Source organism: Heteronotia binoei, chromosome 3, assembly GCF_032191835.1.
Source record: "Heteronotia binoei isolate CCM8104 ecotype False Entrance Well chromosome 3, APGP_CSIRO_Hbin_v1, whole genome shotgun sequence".
NCBI lineage: Eukaryota > Metazoa > Chordata > Lepidosauria > Squamata > Gekkonidae > Heteronotia > Heteronotia binoei.
The window spans coordinates 23,460,801-23,480,282 of record NC_083225.1 but is presented as its reverse complement, the minus strand read 5'-3'; the positions used below and the strand labels follow the sequence as shown (position 1 = coordinate 23,480,282).

Genomic DNA, 19,482 nt, shown 5'->3' with positions numbered 1-19,482 from the left:
TCCCCAAAGCTGCTTTTTAGCATAAAATAGATCTTCAGGGGATCCCCTTATGGATCCCCTACATGATGTATTGACCTACATGATGTATTGACCTGTATTGAAGAAGAAGATATTGGATTTATATCCCGCCCTATAGTCTGAATCTCAGAGTCTCAGAGAGGTCACAATCTCCTTTACCTTCTCCCCCCACCCCCCACAACAAACACCCTGTGAAGTGGGTGTGACTAAAAGAGCTCTTACAGCAGCTGCCCTTTCAAGGACAACTCCTATGAGAGCTATGGCTGACCCAAGGCCATTCCAGCAGCTGCAAGTGGAGGAGTGGGGAATCAAACCCAGTTCTCCCAAATAAGAGTCCATGCACTTAACCACTACACCAAACTGACTCTCAGTTTTTATATATATCAAATTTTTTAAAAAACGACACTCGGCAAAATGATTAATAATGAACTCAAGTCCCACACTGAAATTCTTCTAGCCTGAGTAGATGAAGACCCCAGGTATTTTATTTCTCTGTTTAAATTTAAATAAATCTACAGTGGTATAAACTAGAATTAAGCATAATAATATATTTATAATAATATATAGAATAGAAAACAAAGGAAGGTATAAAATCACTGTAGACGTAATTTTTTTCCTTGGCATCCAAATCCATTATGAAGGTCAGCCTGAAAGAAATAATATAATTAATTATTATTAATGGATTCCAGTTCCTCAGTCTTAATCTAGCCGTTACCATGCTGTAACTGGAATAGAGAGTTTTTGATCACTGCGACCTAGTCTCTTCATGTATCGAACTCACTATTTAACAAATAATAAATAAAAACACAAAAGAGAAGGAACCTTCCCAAAAATATTGCAGAAGAGAAAGCAGATAGTGAAGAGACACACAATGAATATTAAATATGTTGAAAGTATATCAGCAGGTATAGGATGATGTTTATAGGATGATATTAGGGTTGCCAGGTCCAATTCAAAAAATATTTGGGGACTTCGGGGGTGAATCCAGGAGACATTGAGGGTGGATCCAGGAGCAAGGGTGTGACATGCATAATAGAACTCCAAAGGGAGTTCTGGTCATCACATTTAAAGGGACTGCACACCTATTAAACGCCTTCCCTCCATTGGAAATAATGAAGTTAGGGGCACCTTCTTTTTGATCAACTCTCCTAGAGCCCCAGATACCCACAGATCGATTCTCCATTATACCCTGTGGGAATCGGTCTCCATAGTGCGGGGGTGGCCAACGGAAGCTCTCCAGATGTTTTTTTTACCTTCAACTCTCATCAGCCCCAGCCAGCATGGCCAATGGCTGGGGCTGATGGGAGTTGTAGGCAAAAGACATCTGGAGAGCTACCGTTGGCCACCCCTGCCATAGGGAATAATGGAGTGTCCAGCAGACATTTCCCTCCCCGCCCCCCGCTTTCTGATGACCCTGAAGCGGGGGAGGGCCTCTGTATCGGGGGATCCCTTGCCCCCACCTGGGGATTGAAAAAAATAGAAACTGTGTTGCCCTATAATAGCAATTATATTATAACAACAGCAAAGCCCTTAAAGGGAAACGTCCATATCCAATTAGAAATACGTTTCATCTTGCTGCATAAAGAGTCTCATTACAAAGGTCTTCCGTCACAATGTAAATAAGCCCAGTATTGTTGTTGTTACAATTATAGTGCTACACAGTTTGTTATTTTTTCCTTCCCACGTGAAACTGTGGTTCTTTATTGCTGTAATCCCATGTGGGGATTGGCAATTCTAGATGATATCCAAGCCAAGACTTTCTAAGCAAGGGGGCAGGCAGTTGTGGCTTTTATTTTGTTTTGTTTTTAGCAGAGATGGAGTCTATAAGACAGGGGTTTCCATCATTTTTGAGCCTGCAGGCAGCTTTCGAACTCTGATACAGGCTGCAGCGACAAAATATTGGTTGCAGGAGGTTGTGCCGACAACAAAATGACAGGGAGTGAGGTTATGCGTAACTCTTCTAATGCTTAAGAATGTTCTGCCAGGATTAGTTGAATGGAAGGTTTTTGTTCCTCATTTTGAATGTTTTAAGAACTGGCTCTTTCCCCATATAAAATTAGTGTCTCAATTAGTTCTGACAGTTTCACAAATGTAGGGTTGCCAATCCCCAGGTGGGGGCAGGGGATCCCCTGGTTTGATCCTCCCTCTGCTTCAGGGTCATCAGAAAGCGGGGAGAGGGGAGGGAAATGTCTGCTGGGAACTCTACTATTCCCCATGGAGGCTTATTCCTATAGGAAATAATGGAGAATTAATCTGCAAGTATCTGGGGCTCTGAGGGGGCTGTTCTTTAAGGTAGAGGCACCTAATTTTCAGTATAGCATCCAGTGCCTTTCCTCAAAATACCCCCCACGTTTCAAAAAGATTGGACCAGGGGGTCCAATTCTATGAGCCCTCAAAGAAGGCACCCCTATCCTTCATTATTTCCTATAGAAGGAAGTTATTTAAAAAGGCGTGAGGTCCCTTTAAATGTGATGGCCAGAACTCCCTTTGGAGTTCAGTTATGCTTGTCACAGCCTTGCTCTTGGCTCCACCCCCAAAGTCCCCAGATATTTCTTGAATTGGACTTGGCAACCCTACACAAAAGAGACCATGGTCGAGGCATCTTTGGAGTGAAATACCTTCGGAGGAAGATAGTTTGTGAAACAAGTTGGGACTTGGTTGCATGTCAGTATGGCTACCGTTTATCACCGAAACTGCTTAGGCAGTTCTATAACCCGGACCTTGTAATTTTGCTTGTTAGCCTTCCACCATAGAAACTGTTTTCGAAGATAAAGTTAAATAGTTGGTATTCATGGTGGTTTTGTAGTTCTACCTGCTTAACTCCTCAACCTTCCAGGCAGAAGCTCTGTTTAATAGGATACCTTTAAAAATGAACATATTACTTAAAATATTTTCTGGCTTACTTTCTGTCACACAGTGAAGATCATTGTGTTGTGGTGGCAGCTGCTGCTGAAGCCATTTTTTAAAATCCTGCATAGCCAATCAGTAGCTCTGCTGGGCAAAAGGCCCGCTTGACCCCTCCTGCTTTCTAAAAACACCTGCCAGAAAAAGTGGGAGGCACCATAGTGGCCGTGGGCTTCATGGCGGAGGCCCCTGCTATAAGATATTGAGTTTCCAAGCAGTTTGGTTTGCCACTCCCATCCCTCTTCAAAGTACCTAATCCCCTTGACATTTGAATCAACCGATCAATAACTCTGTAGAACAGCCTCTTAAATACAAACCTTGCATGTGTTTTCTGGTAGAAATACAATATATTGCATGCAGTGTTTCATCTAAGCTGAGTTAGTGTGAGCTAGCTCACAGATTTTTAGCCTCCAGCTCACACATTTTTGTCTTAGCTCAAGAAGGATGACCCCAGAGCACACTAATTGATGCAGTAGCTCACAACTTTAATGACTAACTCACAACTTCAATGCCAGTAGCTCACAAAACAGAATTTTTGCTCACAAGACTCTGCAGCTTAGAGGGAACGTTGATTGTATGTCTTCCATGTCTGTATTTTTTGCGATCAGGTTGATAACACTTATGGAGTAGATGACAGATTATTTACTTTTATGCTGAAACTGTGACAAGGTGTTGGCTAGTACAAAGGACCTGGGGTTTGTTTCTTGTTAATGCTTTTGTAATAAGAAGTAATTACTTTTTGTACCAATTGGATCCATTTCCCATTATTTGCTTGTCTTTACACTGGAGGTGGACACTTGCAATCAGTACAGCAGAAGAACTTTTCTGCACTGTATTGTTTTTTCCCCCAATTCATAGTTAATACTCTGAGAGCCAGTTTGGTGTAGTGGTTGTGTGCGGCGTCTTATCTGGGAGAACTGGGTTTGATTCCCCACTTCTTCACATGCAGCTGCTGGAATGGCTTTGGGTCAGCCATAGCTTTTGCAGAGTTTGTCCTTGAAAGGACAATTTCTGGGAGATCTCTCTCAGCCCCAGTGGATGTCTATTGTGGGAGAGGAAGGTGAAGGAGATTGTGAGCCACTCTGAGGTTCAGAGTGGAGGGTGGAATATAAATCCAATATCATCTTGTTTTTATACCTGCAAAATACTTACCATGTGAAGGGGCTCTGCTTGTTCAGTTTTAAAAATGGAGCACCAAAAAAAGTATTTTGGTTGAATAGTTGACAGAAGATGCATTTCCTGTGTCTGATATCAGGAAACACTTTGCTTTTGAATCAGTAATGGTTACTGTTAAGAATCTGTGCAACTATTTGAACTGGGAGAACTGGGAACAGCAAATCTGAGGAAATGCAGAGAAATCACTGCCAATTTTGTGGAAAGAGAAACTTCCTCATACTTATAGGAGAAAGGGTCTACTCCTATGAATGCAAGTTATTCTACTGCCTCTGGTATTCTGCAAAACAAGAATGCCTCTCCTATTCTTTTGGAATTCTGGCCAAAAGGTACCATAATACATGTTAAAGAGGAAGAGGTTATTTCTACTTGGCTTCCATCTTAAACTGCACCTATAAGGCTAATCTTGATTCATCTGGGATATATTAGTTAATATAGATATTTAAAGTTAACTAGCACTCATGTTTCATTTGCTTGCATAAATTTTTGTAGCAGAAGGACGTTATTGCTTATCTGCAAAAGAAATTAATAGCCATACTTGTTACAACATTCTGCATTCCTCAGCTTGGATACTTGAATAGCATTGGAGCTTCTCTCCAATGCACTTCTCTCTTTAATACATTTTGGGAGAACGTAGGGGGTGATGTGTGTTTAAATTTCAAATGGAGAGGGTTTTTAAATTAAATATATACTTTATTAAACCAAAAAACTGAGCGTTTTAAAAATTTTATAAACATGTGATTGTTTTCTTTTGATCTTTCCGTGTCCAACATCATAGTCTACTGAAGTGTACTTTACAGCTGCCTTTCTAAACCCCTTCAAAATTAGGTTAAGTTGGTGTTTTTTGAATCTGAAATGGAGAATTGTGGTGTGACATACACAATATTAGTGTGTCACAATGAAGCTACTTGACGCTGCTGCAGAGGGAGGTGTTCTTGGGGACACTTGCATTATGACTGAAAATGCAGTTTTTTGAGGTTTGTAGAGCTGAAGTCCTTGTGATCTTAAAAATGCCATAATGAGTGGAATCATTTCACAGAATTAAGCCCCCTCAGGGCTTTTTTTGTAGCAGGAACTCCTTTGCATATTTGGCCACACACCCCTGATGTAGTGAATCCTCCAAGAGCTTACAGGGCTCTTCTTACAGGGCCTACTGTAAGCTCTTGGAGGATTGACTACATCAGGGAGGTGTGGCCTAATATGCAAAGGAGCTCCTGCTACAAAAAGAGCCCTGAGCCCCCTTAATTACCAAAGCACATACCCTGGTCTAGGAAGTTTGTGGTTAATGGCTAAGAGCTGATGGTAAAAGTTATGGATGCAGATGTTAACAGTACACCATGTGAAAAACTGGGCTGGGTGTTTGAATGGGTCCTGTATTCGAATCTTCCTGTGCGTGCAAAATTATCATAAAACCTGCCATGCTGAATGGTAGTAAACCAGTTACGATGAGTTGGAGGGCGAAACCTACAATAGGGCCTGCTTGCGCAGTTCAGCAGCGCCTCTAAGCTGTGGAGTCTTGTGAGCAAAAATTGCACTTCATGAGGTACTGGCATTAAAGTTGTGAGCTGCTGAATAAATTAGTTTGCTCTGGGGCCATCCTTTCTGAGCTAACACAAAAATGTGTGAGCCAGAGGCTAAAGAACTGTGAGCTAGCTCACACTAAACTTAGAGGGAACATTGCTCAGCAGTCTCTAGGTATGGCTACATAGGACAGTGGTACATTTTAAAAATGGTTCTGCCCTACTCAGATGTAAAGTAGTGTTATCAGTTGACAGAACAGAAGATGTAGGGCAGGGGTGTCGAATTCATTTGTTGAGTGGGCTGAATCTGACATAAATGAGACCTTGTTGGGCCAGGCCATGTGTGTCATAAAATGTAATGCCAAGTAGCGGAGATATAAACTTAGCACTCAAGGTCTTAAAGCTGCTTTCTTTGTATCTCTCCTGTGCGATCCAGGGAGGAGCCCAAGGGAGGAGCCTCAGCAAATGGGAAAAAAAAATACTTTGCTCTATAGTTCCTGTGCAAACCAAGTTGTGATGCAGAAGGAATCAAGAGAGAGGGAGAAGGAAGCAGATGACAGTCCGTTGCTCAGGGGCCTGATAGGAGCCCTCTGGGGACCTGATTTGGCCCCTGGGCCGCATATTTGACACCCCTGATTAGGGTATGTAGCTGCTAAACCCTTCCCTGCCTAGGGCTCCCCCCCCCCCTCCGCTGTAGTTCCGCTCCATGAACTCCATGAAGTGAAAAATAAATAGCCAACAGTTTTCTTTGAAACCTTTAAATGTATGGTGCTCACCCTTTCAGGGTGGTTTCTTTAGTTCTCATTTGACTCTTGAAGATGTCAGTCATTCAGTCCTGAACACTTTAATGGGAAGGGACCGTGAAATCAGTGTCATTGTTCCAAATGATGTCACAATCCCAAAAGGTGTGCCGCTATGGAACTGCACTCCGGAATTCTGCAGAAAACAACTCGGAGGAGCTCTGAATGTCTCAAACAGCAGCTTTTCGCTCAAGCCAGAATGTCTAGGCCATTTCCCTACTTTTCTAATATAATGGCAGATTCCACACTAGACCTTTAATCCTGGTTCAGCTTTGTCCCCAAACTGATATTCTACACTAGAATCACAGAAGCCAACTCTATGAGTCCATGAGTCTAGTGTAGAAAATCAGCGAAGCTGCCTTAGTATTATCTTCTCAGACTAGCAATGGATCTCCAGGGTCTTGAGCAGGGGTCTTTCATATCACCAGATCCTTTAAGGGGCGATGCTGGGAGACTGAACCTGGGACCTGCTGCAAGCAAATTGGAAGCCCTACATCCGAACCACCGTCCTTTCTGCTGGCAGAACAGAATTGGAGGACAAATTTCTGCCACTGCTCCTTTCCCATAGTGGGTATCAGCTTTGCGCCACGATGTTCCCAGGAATCGACTGATCCTGGAACGCACAGTAAGGGGAAGGGAGGGAGAAGGCTCTGTATTATATCATTGTTGTGGTAGAGGCAGGTCTTGAATTCAGCAGCAGCTCACAGGAGCGGAACTCCTGAACCTTTCTGAGGGTTCCCCCTCTTCCTCCCCACCTACCTTGTCCACTGAATAGTAGATGCAGCTGCATAACAATCCCTGGATTATGAGAGCAGCCAGCAAGCCAGCTCCCAGGAACTTTGCCATACCCCCAGCAGCCCTCATTAACCCCTGGAGAAGCCCACACCACCCTTTCTCTACTTCTTATGTGATTTTGGGCGGCGGGTGGCTTGCTGGCCTTTTGACTGGGAGGGGGGCAGTCCAGGAGAGCCCCAGGTGAGCGAGGCCTGCTTGGGCTGGCTGGACCTTGCTTGTCAGGGGTTCTCCTTTCTTGCGTCGTGTTGTTTTTGGCTGGTGGTGGGGTGGCATATGCTAATGAGTTATGCTATTGAGCTCCACCACCTATTTTTCTACAAAACGACCCCTGGATAGAGGTAAAGTGCCAGGAGAAAGCCAGTTCAGATGGGCCCCTGTAACAACTGTGATGTGTGGACCAGAGGTCTCTCACTGTTTTGCATTGGTGCATTGCTCTGATCTTAAAAATGTCAAGACTTATGTTTAAGCTGCCTCTAAACAGCAGTTTCCCGTCAGCCATTCTAGTTGATTTCGTATCTGCTTGCTATACAGCGCTTTTTCAGTGGTTTTGTACGTCAGTGCAACAGAAGGTGATTCCTCCCTGCTCTCCTGTATCTAAGATCTTTACAGCGGGTTCTCTTTATTTTGCTATATAATTCCAGCCTCACTATGCGAGTGGAGCAAACAGGGCTAATGTTTGAACATGCCGTGTAGCAACAAAGATAACTTTGTCGTGTCACCTTTTGAGGTCATAAAAGCAGGACTGGATTAACAATGAGGCCAAGTAGGCACTGGCCTATGGGCCCCCACTCCTTTAGGAGCCCCGGGCTGGCTCCCCCCCCACCGGTTTCCCCCCTGCTTGCAGCCCTTCCAGCCTGCACGCACAGCCAGCAACTGAGCCACTCTATGCCTGACTTGCCTGGTGCGGTGGCTGTTGGTGTTGTTCCCAAGTTTGCCTCTCTCTGCTTCTCCCCCACAGCTTTGTCAAAGGGGCTTTTGAGAAGATGCCTGCAGGCTGCGGTGTGGGCCGGGAACAGAGGGGCAGGCGCTCCAACTCTGAGATAATTTGTGAGCCCCCCCCAAAAAAAATTTTTTTGACTCCCTAGGGGCTTCCCTAGGGTTTAGTCTGGCACTGCATAAAAAAACAGGGCATGCCATACACTAAATTTTTTAAAAGCAGCTTCTCAGGTGTTTGCAAGCCACCTTAATTCAGCAAAACATTTTTGTTATACTAACTTTAAACGATTTGGTTAAAAGAAAGAAAATTCAGATGTTTGAGAGCTGCAAGACATGAATGTCAGAGAGCTGGAAGGAAGGAAGGTAAATAGGAAAATAGATGGGGAAGGAAGGAGGTAGAGGTGGAAGGAAAGCAACTTTAAATGCATTCTCCAAGCCACCAGAGGGCTTGGCTTGGCAAAAGGACTTAAGGAGACAAATGCCTTCTCCACGCTGGCCAACAGGGTGGTGGGGGCTTCAAGAGACACACAATATGTGTGAAAGAATCACATGTGTCCCCTCAACCACAGTTTGGCCACCCCACTTTTGACCTTCATAATGAAGATTTCTCTGTCTCTCTTCTTTCGTTGAAGGTCCCAGATGTGATCAGCAGCATAAGGCAAGCTTCCAAAGCCGCCCTCAAGGAGGACGTCAAACCCAATAAAGACAGTGAAGATGCCTTCTACAACTCCCAGAAGTTTGAGGTCCTCTACTGTGGGAAGGTGACTGTGGCTCACAAAAAGGCCCCTTCCACTCTGATCGACGACTGCATCGAGAAGTTCAACCAGCACGAACGCCAACGCCTAAAACTGTTGAGCGAGCAGCGCAGTGTAGAATCCAGCACTGACCTTGCTGAGAATGAAGGCGACGCGCCGTCTTCTCCTTTGGACAGTCCCTTTGAGGAGGTGGATGGCGCGGACACCGCCGGCAGTAGTCACGCCGGGATGTTTACTATTGGGAGCCAGACTAATCTGGCGAGCCTGGCTAGCTCCCGTGTCTCTTTCCCTGAGCGGATTTTGGAGGATTCTGGGTTTGACGATCAGCAGGAGTTCCGCACCCGTTGCAGCAGTGTCACGGGTGTTATGCAGAGGAAAGTACATGACAACACCTTAATAACGCAGTCACGGAGGCGACACGCAAGTGCCCCCAGCCATGTCCAGCCCTCCGATTCTGAGAAGAACAGGACCATGTTGTTTCAGGTATGGTCTTGGTGTAGTTTGCAATTCATAGCACCTCCCTCTCTCTCTGATTACTCATTGCCAGCTGAAGAGAACTTTAAGAGAAGCTGTGTGCTGAGGAAAAGTGCCTTTTTGGGCTGTTCGTTGTCTCTGGTGGGTCAGTAGCCAGGCAGTTGGAGGTGACGTGTCTGTCAGAGGGCAGGTGTGGCCAAACGTGCTTAATGTGAGAGCCATGTAGGATAAATGTCAGATGTTTGAGAGCCACAAGACATGAACATTAGGTGCTTGTGAGCCACCAGTTAGGAAGGAAGGAAGGCAACCAGCTGGGGGGGAGGGACAAGTGGAAAGAAAGCAACTTTAATTTTAAATGCATTCTCCAAGCCATCAGCTGACTTGGCTTGACATAGTGATTTAAAGCGACAAATGCCTTTTCCACGCTGGCTGATGGGGCAGTGGGGGCTTCGAGAGCCACACAATGTGTGGAAAAGAGCCACAGTTTGGCCACCCCTGGTCAGAGGGAATCAGACAAAGTCACTTTGAAAGTGAGGGGACACAACTCCTATCCCTTATTGGAGACTATCAGAATCTGAGGGAGAGTTCATAATTTAATCCAGCTGCTACGGTTATTGAGTAAATATTTTGCCAGCTTTTAAATTGTTTTAGTGCTTTTATTGTTCTTAACTGCTATTGTAAGAACTGGTTTTTAATGTTTTAAAATCTGATGTTATCCACCTTGAGAAGCCCATTCATGGGAAGGGTTGCCAGGTCTGTGTTGGGAAATACCTGGAGACTTTGGGGGTGGATCTGGGAGAAGGTGGGGCTTGGGGAGGGGAGAGGCCTCAGCATGCTGGAGATAAGTTGTAAAAGTGGGAGATCTCCAGGCCTCACCTGGAGAGTGGCAACCCTATGACTCCACAAGTTCAGAAGACATGTCAAAATGATGTGGGGTTTTCCCCGCCTTCAGGTTGTTTTCAAGGGCATATCTTAGTGGTTGATTATGAATGGAATACTTGTTTCTGTTTCAACAGCTTTTAATTATGGCTTGTTTGTTAGATATTTCTTGTGATGTCCTAATTTTTTTTTTAAGATGGTGGCAATGAGAGAGATGCTCAATAGGACAATCCTCTTGAGCTTTTATTTCTTTCTTAAGGAATGGAACATCTCATGAAACAGATTGCTATGAATACAGGTTTTTGCAGCTGAAAGTCTATAACATGTCTGATCAAGAGAATGAATGGTGTATTTCCGCCCCCCCTCACACTTGTACTTTCCCTGCCTGTTCTAAATTCTGCTCTGCTCTTCTGTTAATGGTTCCCCCTTAAGCTTTGCCTTTTTTTCTCTGGTTCTTGACCTCTCTTGGTTTTTTCCAGCTATTTTGGGGACCTGTGGCTCAGGAGAGTGTTGCTGTAGGATGAAAAGATGTAGCATTGGTGCCTTGTGTACCAGCATGCTGGTATATATGGTTGGACAAGTGTAGTGAGATGTTCAGTAGGGGAAAAATGCTTCAAAATAAAGTTTGTAAGTAGTTAGTGTTAGGAGTCATGTCCTGCCTGTTAGTGGCTAGTTGTCACTTGTAAGACTGGAGTAGACAGGGCTGGTGCGCCCATTAGGCAGCCTTAGATGACTGCCTGGGGTGCAGCCCGGGGGGGGGGAGAGGGCCCCGGTTTCAGTCCTCCCTCCCACCCTCACTTCCATGGCGAGGGAAATATGCAAGCCCGGCAGTGTGGTGCGGCTCCTGAACCTCAGAATGTGCTGATGCTGGGTTGCCATTGCTCCTTCTCCTGGCTTCCGGAAGCTTTCGGAAGCCAGGAGATGGAGCAACAGAGACATAGGAGGTGTGCTGCCCAGCCAGACTCACAGTGGACGGAAGGTACAGGCTATGCGGGGTGGGAACGGTGCATTACCTGGGGTGTTGGCCTTGTGCCAGCACCCACACACTGGCACTGATTGTAGTTTAAAGTATGAGGGAAGGACAGGGGCTCCAAAAATTAATGAGGCTAATCAGCTGTCTAGCAGACATGTGTACCTTTAGACACAAGTTGGTGGGAGTATGATCCACATCATCCCACAATGTTCCAGCCAATCCCACAAAAATAGCCTGAGTCTAAGGAAGATGTCTTCCTTCAGTTACCTCACTCCTTAAGAACCGCTTTGCCTGTCTCAATCTAATCCTAGGATAATGGTATAGATGAGTTAATATATGTTTTTGTCTGGGGGGAGGGGGAATTTAAAGGATTAAGATTTTGTGAATATTTGACTGCACTTGTATATCGTTGGTTTTTTTAAAAAAAGTTTAATTAAAAAAGAATGGGGTGGGGGGAAGAACTGCTGGTTTAAGTTCTTAAAAGGACTCTCAAATGTACTAACTGGCCATTGTTAGCGGGTTGTCCCGTGTTAGGCACAAGTGATACTTCCCTTGTGTAGCTGCTAGGAAACCCTGTGCATTTTCATCCAAAATGTTCTTACTGAATTAAAACAAACTATATATCTTGTATTGACGTGCATCAACTTTCTATTCAAGGTTGGCCGATTTGAAATTAACCTCATCAGTCCAGACTCTAAGTCTGTTGTGTTTGAGAAGAACTTTAAAGATATCTCATCGTGTTCTCAGGTGGGTATTCAGAGTTCGAAAAACAGTATTAATATTTGGAGAGAGAAAACAAACTGGAGGGGAAAAATGAGAGAAAGAAGTTGTCATGATCCTGGACCTAGCGAGGCCTACAGGCTCCAGATAAGCCTGTGTAGGAGTAGCTACAGGGCCTGAATCTCCCAGGATCCCTTCTTTCCCTCTGTTTGGGTGAAAGCAGTTTTGGAGGGGTTGGGTGGGCTCTCCCATACAGACCCTTACCAGAGTGGTGGCAGCCCTTCCTAGTCCCTTGCCATGTGATAGAAGTACAGAGAATATATCTGTCTACTTGGCCATCAGTATTTTCTGCTTTCAGTTGTTTATATATTATATTCTACATAATACAAAATAGTACAAATGGAATTGGAGCAAACTGAGGATTGGAGATGTTTGAAGTGCATATTCGTATCCATATTGATCGTTTCCCACTTTAGTTCCTCTCATCCTCGAAAGACGTAACCATAATCCAACCAGCATTCTTCTATATGCTTTAATATTGTACATACCCAAAGGACACATTTTATATTCTTATCGCTGCATACTTTTGATCCGATAACTAACCTACTTACGAGACAAGGAGTTTTGATCTTGGTTCAGTCATAAAGGGGAAAACTAATCTTTCTTGATCAAAAACTTAGAAGTAGCTAGCAAAGAGAGAAAACAACAGGGCATTTCTTGATTCTGGCCGTAATCACTCTCTGGTTGTGGGTTTACTGATGATTCATAACAAATCCTGGTGGCTTGGAATGAGAACAGACCTTTCCACATGCCCCCAAGGAAGCATTTAGCCACGTGGTGTAGATGCATTTCAGCATACTCATTGGCTATACATGTTGAAGTCAAGCAAAAGGCGTTCTTCTGCTGAATTGTGGCAACTGCTAGTTTTGTACAAGGCAGTGCTTAACTACAGCATGGCATATTGGTTAAAAGTGGAAGACTTTAATCTGGAGAATGGGGTTTGATTCCCGACTTCTCCCCATGAAGCCTGCTGGGTGACCTTGGGACAGTCACAGTCCTTGCAGAACTCTCTCAGCCCCACCTGCCTCACAAGATGCCCATTGTGGGGAGAGGAAGGAAAGGTGATTGTAAGCCACATTGAGGCTCCTTAAGGTAGAGAAAAGTGCGCTATCAGAACTTTCTTCTTCTACATTATTTTCTTGCTTTTTTAATAACCAGTTTTCATTATTTCTTCAGATACTACATTATTTCTGTGTCCTGTTCACGTTTTCCTAGACTAAAATAGCATCATTTGAAATTGCTTTTTCAGTACTGTAATAGTACTGGAGCGGTTTGTGTTTGTGTAGAGCTTTGTACCGTTACCTAATCATGAATGTCAGTACTTTATCAATATAACACTGCATTCCAGAAGAAGCAGTGTGAATTTCCTTGTACTGTAGAGAACGGTAAAAACAGTTGCTTGTTTTCTAGTATGTTGAACCAACCAGCTAGGAGATAAGCACAGAGAAAGAGAACACTGGGTTTGTGGTTGCAGGGTCCATTATACCGCCTTTACGGCACAAAGCTGTTTTTAAATTTTGTCTTGTTGCCTGTGCCACTTTTGTGACAATCCTTGCTCTCTGTTCTTGACTGGCAGTGGAAAACGGCAGCTCTGAACAGAGCCACGTGTTATCTGTTTGGAATGGCGGCTCCAGTTCTCGATTTGAAGTTATTCTTATAAACATAAAGGATGTTGTAGTGTCTCTTGACTTCAGAATCATTAATGAGCATCCATGCTAATTTTAGTGAGTTTCCATGCTGATCTGAAGAGTTTCTTAACTCTGAAGGACAGTGATTAACATTTTGATTAAGCAAAGAGATAAAAACAAATTATAATAATTGGTGAGTACTTGCATGAGTAATAAGTAAAGCGTGGTGAAAGCTCTACTGTTTTCCCGATCTTGGATGGAGAGGCCCAGAAATCTGGGAAGTACTGCTAGAGAGAAACTCAGATTTTTCTGCGTGCTTCACAAACTGAGAGAAATCTCAATATCTAAGATTCCTATCAGATATACAATATGGCTCTAAAGTGACATAAGCACCATGAGTGGAGGACAGGCTCCTTATTGAAGAGGTCTTTGGATACTTTTTTCTGTCCTTTTCTCCTCCTGTCTTTACCTTTAAAAGGTATGCAACATTGGTGTCTTGTCCCACAGACCCCAGAAATGGCCAGGTGATTGTATGAAAAGCATGAGCCAGTGAAATATTTCAGGTATATTAAATGAGAGCAAACTATCTATTTTCCTGAATGCAGTGGAATCTTTGGTGTAACCAGCGCTTTATTTATCTACATATAGGAACTCCTTTGCATATTGGGCCACACACCCCTGATGTAGTCAGTCCTCCAAGAGCTTACAGTAGACCCTGTACTAAGAGCCCTGCAAACTCCTTGTAAACACGGGAAGAAGAGCCTCGTGGCGCAGAGTGGTAAAGCTGCAATACTGCAGTTGGAGCCTTCTGCTCATGACCTGAGTTCGATCCCAGCGAAAGCTGGTTCAGGTGGTCGGCTCCAGGTTGACTCAGCTTTCCATCCTTCCAAGGTCGGTAAAATGAGTACCCAGCTTGCTGGGGGGAAAGTGTAGATGACTGGGGAAGGCAATGGCAAATTCACCCCATAAAATGTCTGCTGTGAAAACGTTGTGAAAGCAGCATCACCCCAGAGTCGAAAATGACCGGTGCTTGCTACCTTTACCTTTTTAAACTCTTGGAGGCTTGGCTACATCAGGGGTGTGTGGCTTAATATGCAAAGGAGCTCCTGTTACAAAAAAACCCCTGGGTGTAATGCTTTAGAATATTCAGTGGTTATATGCATAACCTACCTGTTGCCTCAACTCACTGTATACTATCTTGATTAAAAGAGGGAATTCACACGTGCATGGTCTCACTTTTAAAAGGAAAATAAAACAAAACCAAGGCTTGCAGTTCATCGTCATCTGCATTCCAGGGAGGTCCGCTCTACTTTATGAGACAACTGTATTTTTAAATGAAGTCGTGTGCTGAGTTATTCCAGGGGTCCCCAACCTTGATGAGCCTGTGGACACCTTTGGAGTTCTGAGAATGTTGAGTGAATGGCACCGTTGCTATTACCATGACTGGGCACAGCCAGCCACCAAATGGCTACCCTAGGGTCTGAGCCGAGTCATCCAATATTGGCAGCTTCAAGCCCAGGGTCCCCATGTAAAGAAAACAGCTGTTTCTGTATGGCTGCTCCCTGCAGATGGAAACATTACTGTTTTGAAGAACCTGCTGTTTCAAAGAGATGGAGGAAAGTCCAGGATTAGCTCTTAATGTTGGGGAAAATATGCTTTGGGAAAGAAGGAGGCAGGTACCAAAAAACACAATTGCAGGCACCACAATTGGGGATAACTAGATGAAAATTATTCTGCGTAAGGCTGCATTTTGACTCTTGGTAAAATGGCAAATGTGTGTCAACTAAACACAAAAAACTTTTGGGTTCTTTCCTCCTCCCCCAAACTTCTTCCTGCAGGGCATAAAAAACATCGATCACTTTGGTTTTATTTGTCGAGAATCTACTGAACCGGGCATCAATCAGTATGTCTGCTATGTATTCCAGTGTGCGAACGAGTCTTTGGTAAGTTGTTTACTGCTTTTTTCTGTGTTTCGTTTTCAATTTCAAAACGCTTCTAATATAGCCTTCTCTCAGCCCAGCACAACCCATTGCAGGCTTTAGCTTGTTTTAGTAGTTTCCATCTCAGCGGTTGTGAAGACTTAAAAGTACAAAACAACTTTTCCTTTCTTTTGTGGGCAAATCTGTTTTACGATTTTCTCCTGACTTCTGCATGAAGGCTGCTTCATAAGCCCCTGAGAATCAGAGAAAGTAAAAGCGGAAGAGGCTAGAATTTGTTATTTATCTGGCTACAATCAGGGGTTTTTTTGTAGCAGGAACTCATTTTTATATTAGGCCACACACCCCGATGCAGCCAGTCCTTCAAGAGCTTACAGTAGACCCAGTAAGAAGAGCCCTGTAAGCTCTTGGAGGATTGGCTACATAAAAGGGGTGTGGCCTAATATACAAAGGAGTCCCTGCTACAAAAAAAACCCCTGACTGCTATAATAGAGGTTCATAGTGTGCCACTAAAGTGACTGAACCGTGCTTAATACATGTATCAGTCTTCGCCTGTTGGAGTGGGGAAACCACTCCAGTTGTACCACTGATTTCCTCCATCCCACCAATATATAGACCAGGGATGGCCAAACTTTTTTTCCCCCCCAATAAGTAATTTTATTAAAAAATTTCAAAAGATACAGAATAAAAAAAGAAGAGTCACCAAATAAACTGATACAGGGATGAAATGCTAGATAAAATACAGTTTCAATATAAGCATAATATGGCTTAAGAGTCTGAGAGTACTCCATCGTTACTGCATAATGTGCTTTGGACATAAGCAAATATCGTAGCACCGGGGATACTATTTAAAACTGAGATTCCTGAAACTGAATGAAGCAGACAGACATAAAAATAAATAAATAAATACTTTTTTTTTAAAGTAAATAACATAAATGCAGAGACATAGCTAAATTATAAATGAACATTTATAGAATACATCCTCAAAAGTATATAAAGAAAATACATAACTATCACAGTTAAACGCAAACATACAACCACTCCTGTGCCCCAGAGAAGAGAGGAAAGGACAGAAGTAGAGAAGAAAAATTAGTACAGTAGAGACATTTGTGAAGGATTATATGGAGGAATTTCTTGGGATGTTACATAGGTCACAAAAGGAAACCACTTAGCTGAGAAGTGGCCAAACTTTCTTCATGTCAGAGCCACATAGAATAAACATCAGATGTTTGAGAGCCACCAGACGTGAACATCAGATGTTTGAGAGCCACAAGATAGGAAGGCAGGCAGGCAAATAGATAGGAGGAGGGAGGGAGACGTGGAAAGAAAGTCACTTTAACGTCAAATGCATTTTCTACACTGCCACCTGGCTCGGCTCGGAGAAGTGATTTAACGAGAGAAATGCCTTTTCCAAGTCAGCCAACAAGGTGGTGGTAGCTTCAAGAGCCACACAATATGTGCAAATGAGCCACATGTGGCCCCCGAGCCACAGTTTGGCCACCCCTGACATATGCAATTGCATCATATAAGCGCTCTCTGGGATTTTATTTCTTTGCCTTTCTCACCGAGACTCAGGGTGGGTATCAGGATTCTTTGTTGTGGTCTGTGCTGCAGCCAGTGGGAATGTGAGAATCCCAGGTGAATTATAATTTTAAATTATACATCAATGACCTTGACTGTCAGGGTAGATTGTTTGCTGGGAAGCTAGTAAAATGTGGGCTTTCCTACAGCTGCAAAGAAAATGGGCTGCCTTGAATGAGCCTAGAATTTTATTAGATATTAAAAGTATATGGGAGGGGGGATTTCTACTGCATAAAGAGGGATAGTGAATATCATGTATTAGGGGAGGGACAGTGGCTCAGTGGTAGAGCATCTGCTTGGTAAGCAGAAGGTCCCAGGTTCAATCCCCGGCATCTCCAACTAAAAAGGGTCCAGGCATGTAGGCGTGAAAAACGTCAGCTTGAGAGACCCTGGAGAGCCGCTGCCAGTTTGAGTAGACTATTCTGACTTTGATGGACCCAGGGTCTGGTTCAGTATAAGGCAGCTTCATATGTTCATATGTATAGTGAGATCCGGGAACCCGGAATGACCTTTGAGATCATATTGTCCATGTATAGTTGTTATTAGGTATTTGGTGATGTTTGTTCTCCAATAGTTTCAAAAGTTTTTTTGTTTTTTGTTTTACTTTTGCAATAATAAGAAACCATCTCCAAAATAACAAAAATACCTACAAAAAAGCACAAATAACTGAGATCTCTCAAAACGTAATTCTAGCTGTAAGTTCATGCAGTTTTTAAGGCAGTTAAAGTTTTTAAAACAGTTAAGATGTAGTTTTTAAAGAGAAACATTATATAGCTCCTAAATGCTTGAAAACTTATGCTGCTTTCTGTACCCAACTGTGAAGGTCTCATTCCTTTCCTTACAATTTCTTGGTCTCTCTCTCTCTCTCTCTCTCTCTCTTTGTATCCAGATATAAAGAAAGAAGTTCAAAACAAACTAGAAGTCATTGTAAAAAAAAGTAATTTTATTCCCGGTCTCTTCCCCTGCTCCCACCCTTGCCAAAGTCTGGGTGCCTTAAAAGGCACAGTCATTTAAAACATACGAAGGGAAAGCATATCTTTGAAAAGCTTTTATGTAAAGGCATGAAAATGCATTTGAATTTCTATACCAGTTGGGGGGGAAACCGTGTAACCTTTGACCCGGTTTCCCCACAGAGAATGCCGAGTTTGGCCACCTCGAAGCAGGAGGGTGTGGGAATCTTGCACTCTTCTGTTTGCGGTGGTGTCAGGGCAAAACCCAGACTGTCGTCTGGGTACAATGAAGGCAGATGAGTTCTTCAGCTGGTTACAAATTGGCTTCAGCTTCTCTTCGGTTGCTCCTGCTTCCTGAATATTCAAGGACTAGCTTCTGTACTATCTGCGAAGGCATGGGTCTTGATAGGCTCATTATAGCTAAAGGAAATCAATAAACGGATACACAGGAACTCAGATACAACTACAAAAATATACATCATGTTAAGGAACTAGATAATAGGAGACTTCCGAAATGGAGACCAGACTGGCGATCCATCAGGGTGTTGCTCCACACTGTGGGCTATGTAATAGGTGCCAGAACCTACAATTTATATTAATATTAGATATGTGTAGCTTTGATACATTTTTGTAAAAAAAAAAATTGCATTGAAAAAATATTTGTTATGTTGTTATGTTGTTGTGTACGTTGAGGTGATAGAATTAATATTTGGAAAGTGTTAAAACACACAGGTAAGATTATTAATTATTTAATTAGTACTTTTAGTTGCTTAGCACAGTGTATATTTTTGTAATAGGCTCATTATAGCTTCCAGAAATGTTTGAGATAGTTGGACTGATCCTTGGCTCTTGCTAGTAAAGCCAGTGTGAAACAGAGTTGCAGCCTGAAGCATCCCTTTTGTGCCACAAATCATAAGTGACAGGCGTGATACTCTGGGGAATTCTCTTGTGGGGCTGGCCCCTCCCTCCCCCTCCAATAAAAGGGAGCCCAGTATTCTAAAGCATGTTGTGCCTTTGAAATCTAATATGAAGTCATGCTCTGTGGTTTCAGGCTCTGAATATAGAGGGAACTTTAAAAAAAAAAGGAAAATCAAGCCCAGTGGCACCTTTTAGACCATCAAAGTTTTATTCAAAGTATAAGCTTTCATGTGCGTGGACTCTTCTTCAGATACATTGAAAGCATGTTGTGCCTTTGAAATCTAATATGAAGTCATGCTCTGTGGTTTCAGGCTCTGAATATAGAGGGCACTTTAAAAAAAAAAAAGGAAAATCAAGCCCAGTGGCACCTTTTAGAGCATCAAAGTTTTATTCAAAGTATAAGCTTTCATGTGCGTGGACTCTTCTTCAGAAGCTGCCGGTCAATACTTATATAGGTACAC

At 43.3% G+C, this 19,482-nt stretch overlaps 1 protein-coding gene across 3 annotated transcripts in view; it reads left to right on the top strand.

Annotated features, from left to right (window-relative positions):
* The window catches only part of TBC1D4 (TBC1 domain family member 4), a 126,095-nt gene that overhangs the window by 33,224 nt on the left and 73,389 nt on the right, over positions 1-19,482 (top strand). For all 3 annotated transcript variants that reach the window (XM_060233586.1, XM_060233584.1, XM_060233583.1), the window contains exons 2-4: positions 8,779-9,384; positions 11,885-11,974; positions 15,474-15,578. In XM_060233586.1, coding sequence (XP_060089569.1) covers positions 8,779-9,384; positions 11,885-11,974; positions 15,474-15,578 — 801 coding nt within the window. The remainder of the gene's footprint in view (positions 1-8,778; positions 9,385-11,884; positions 11,975-15,473; positions 15,579-19,482) is intronic.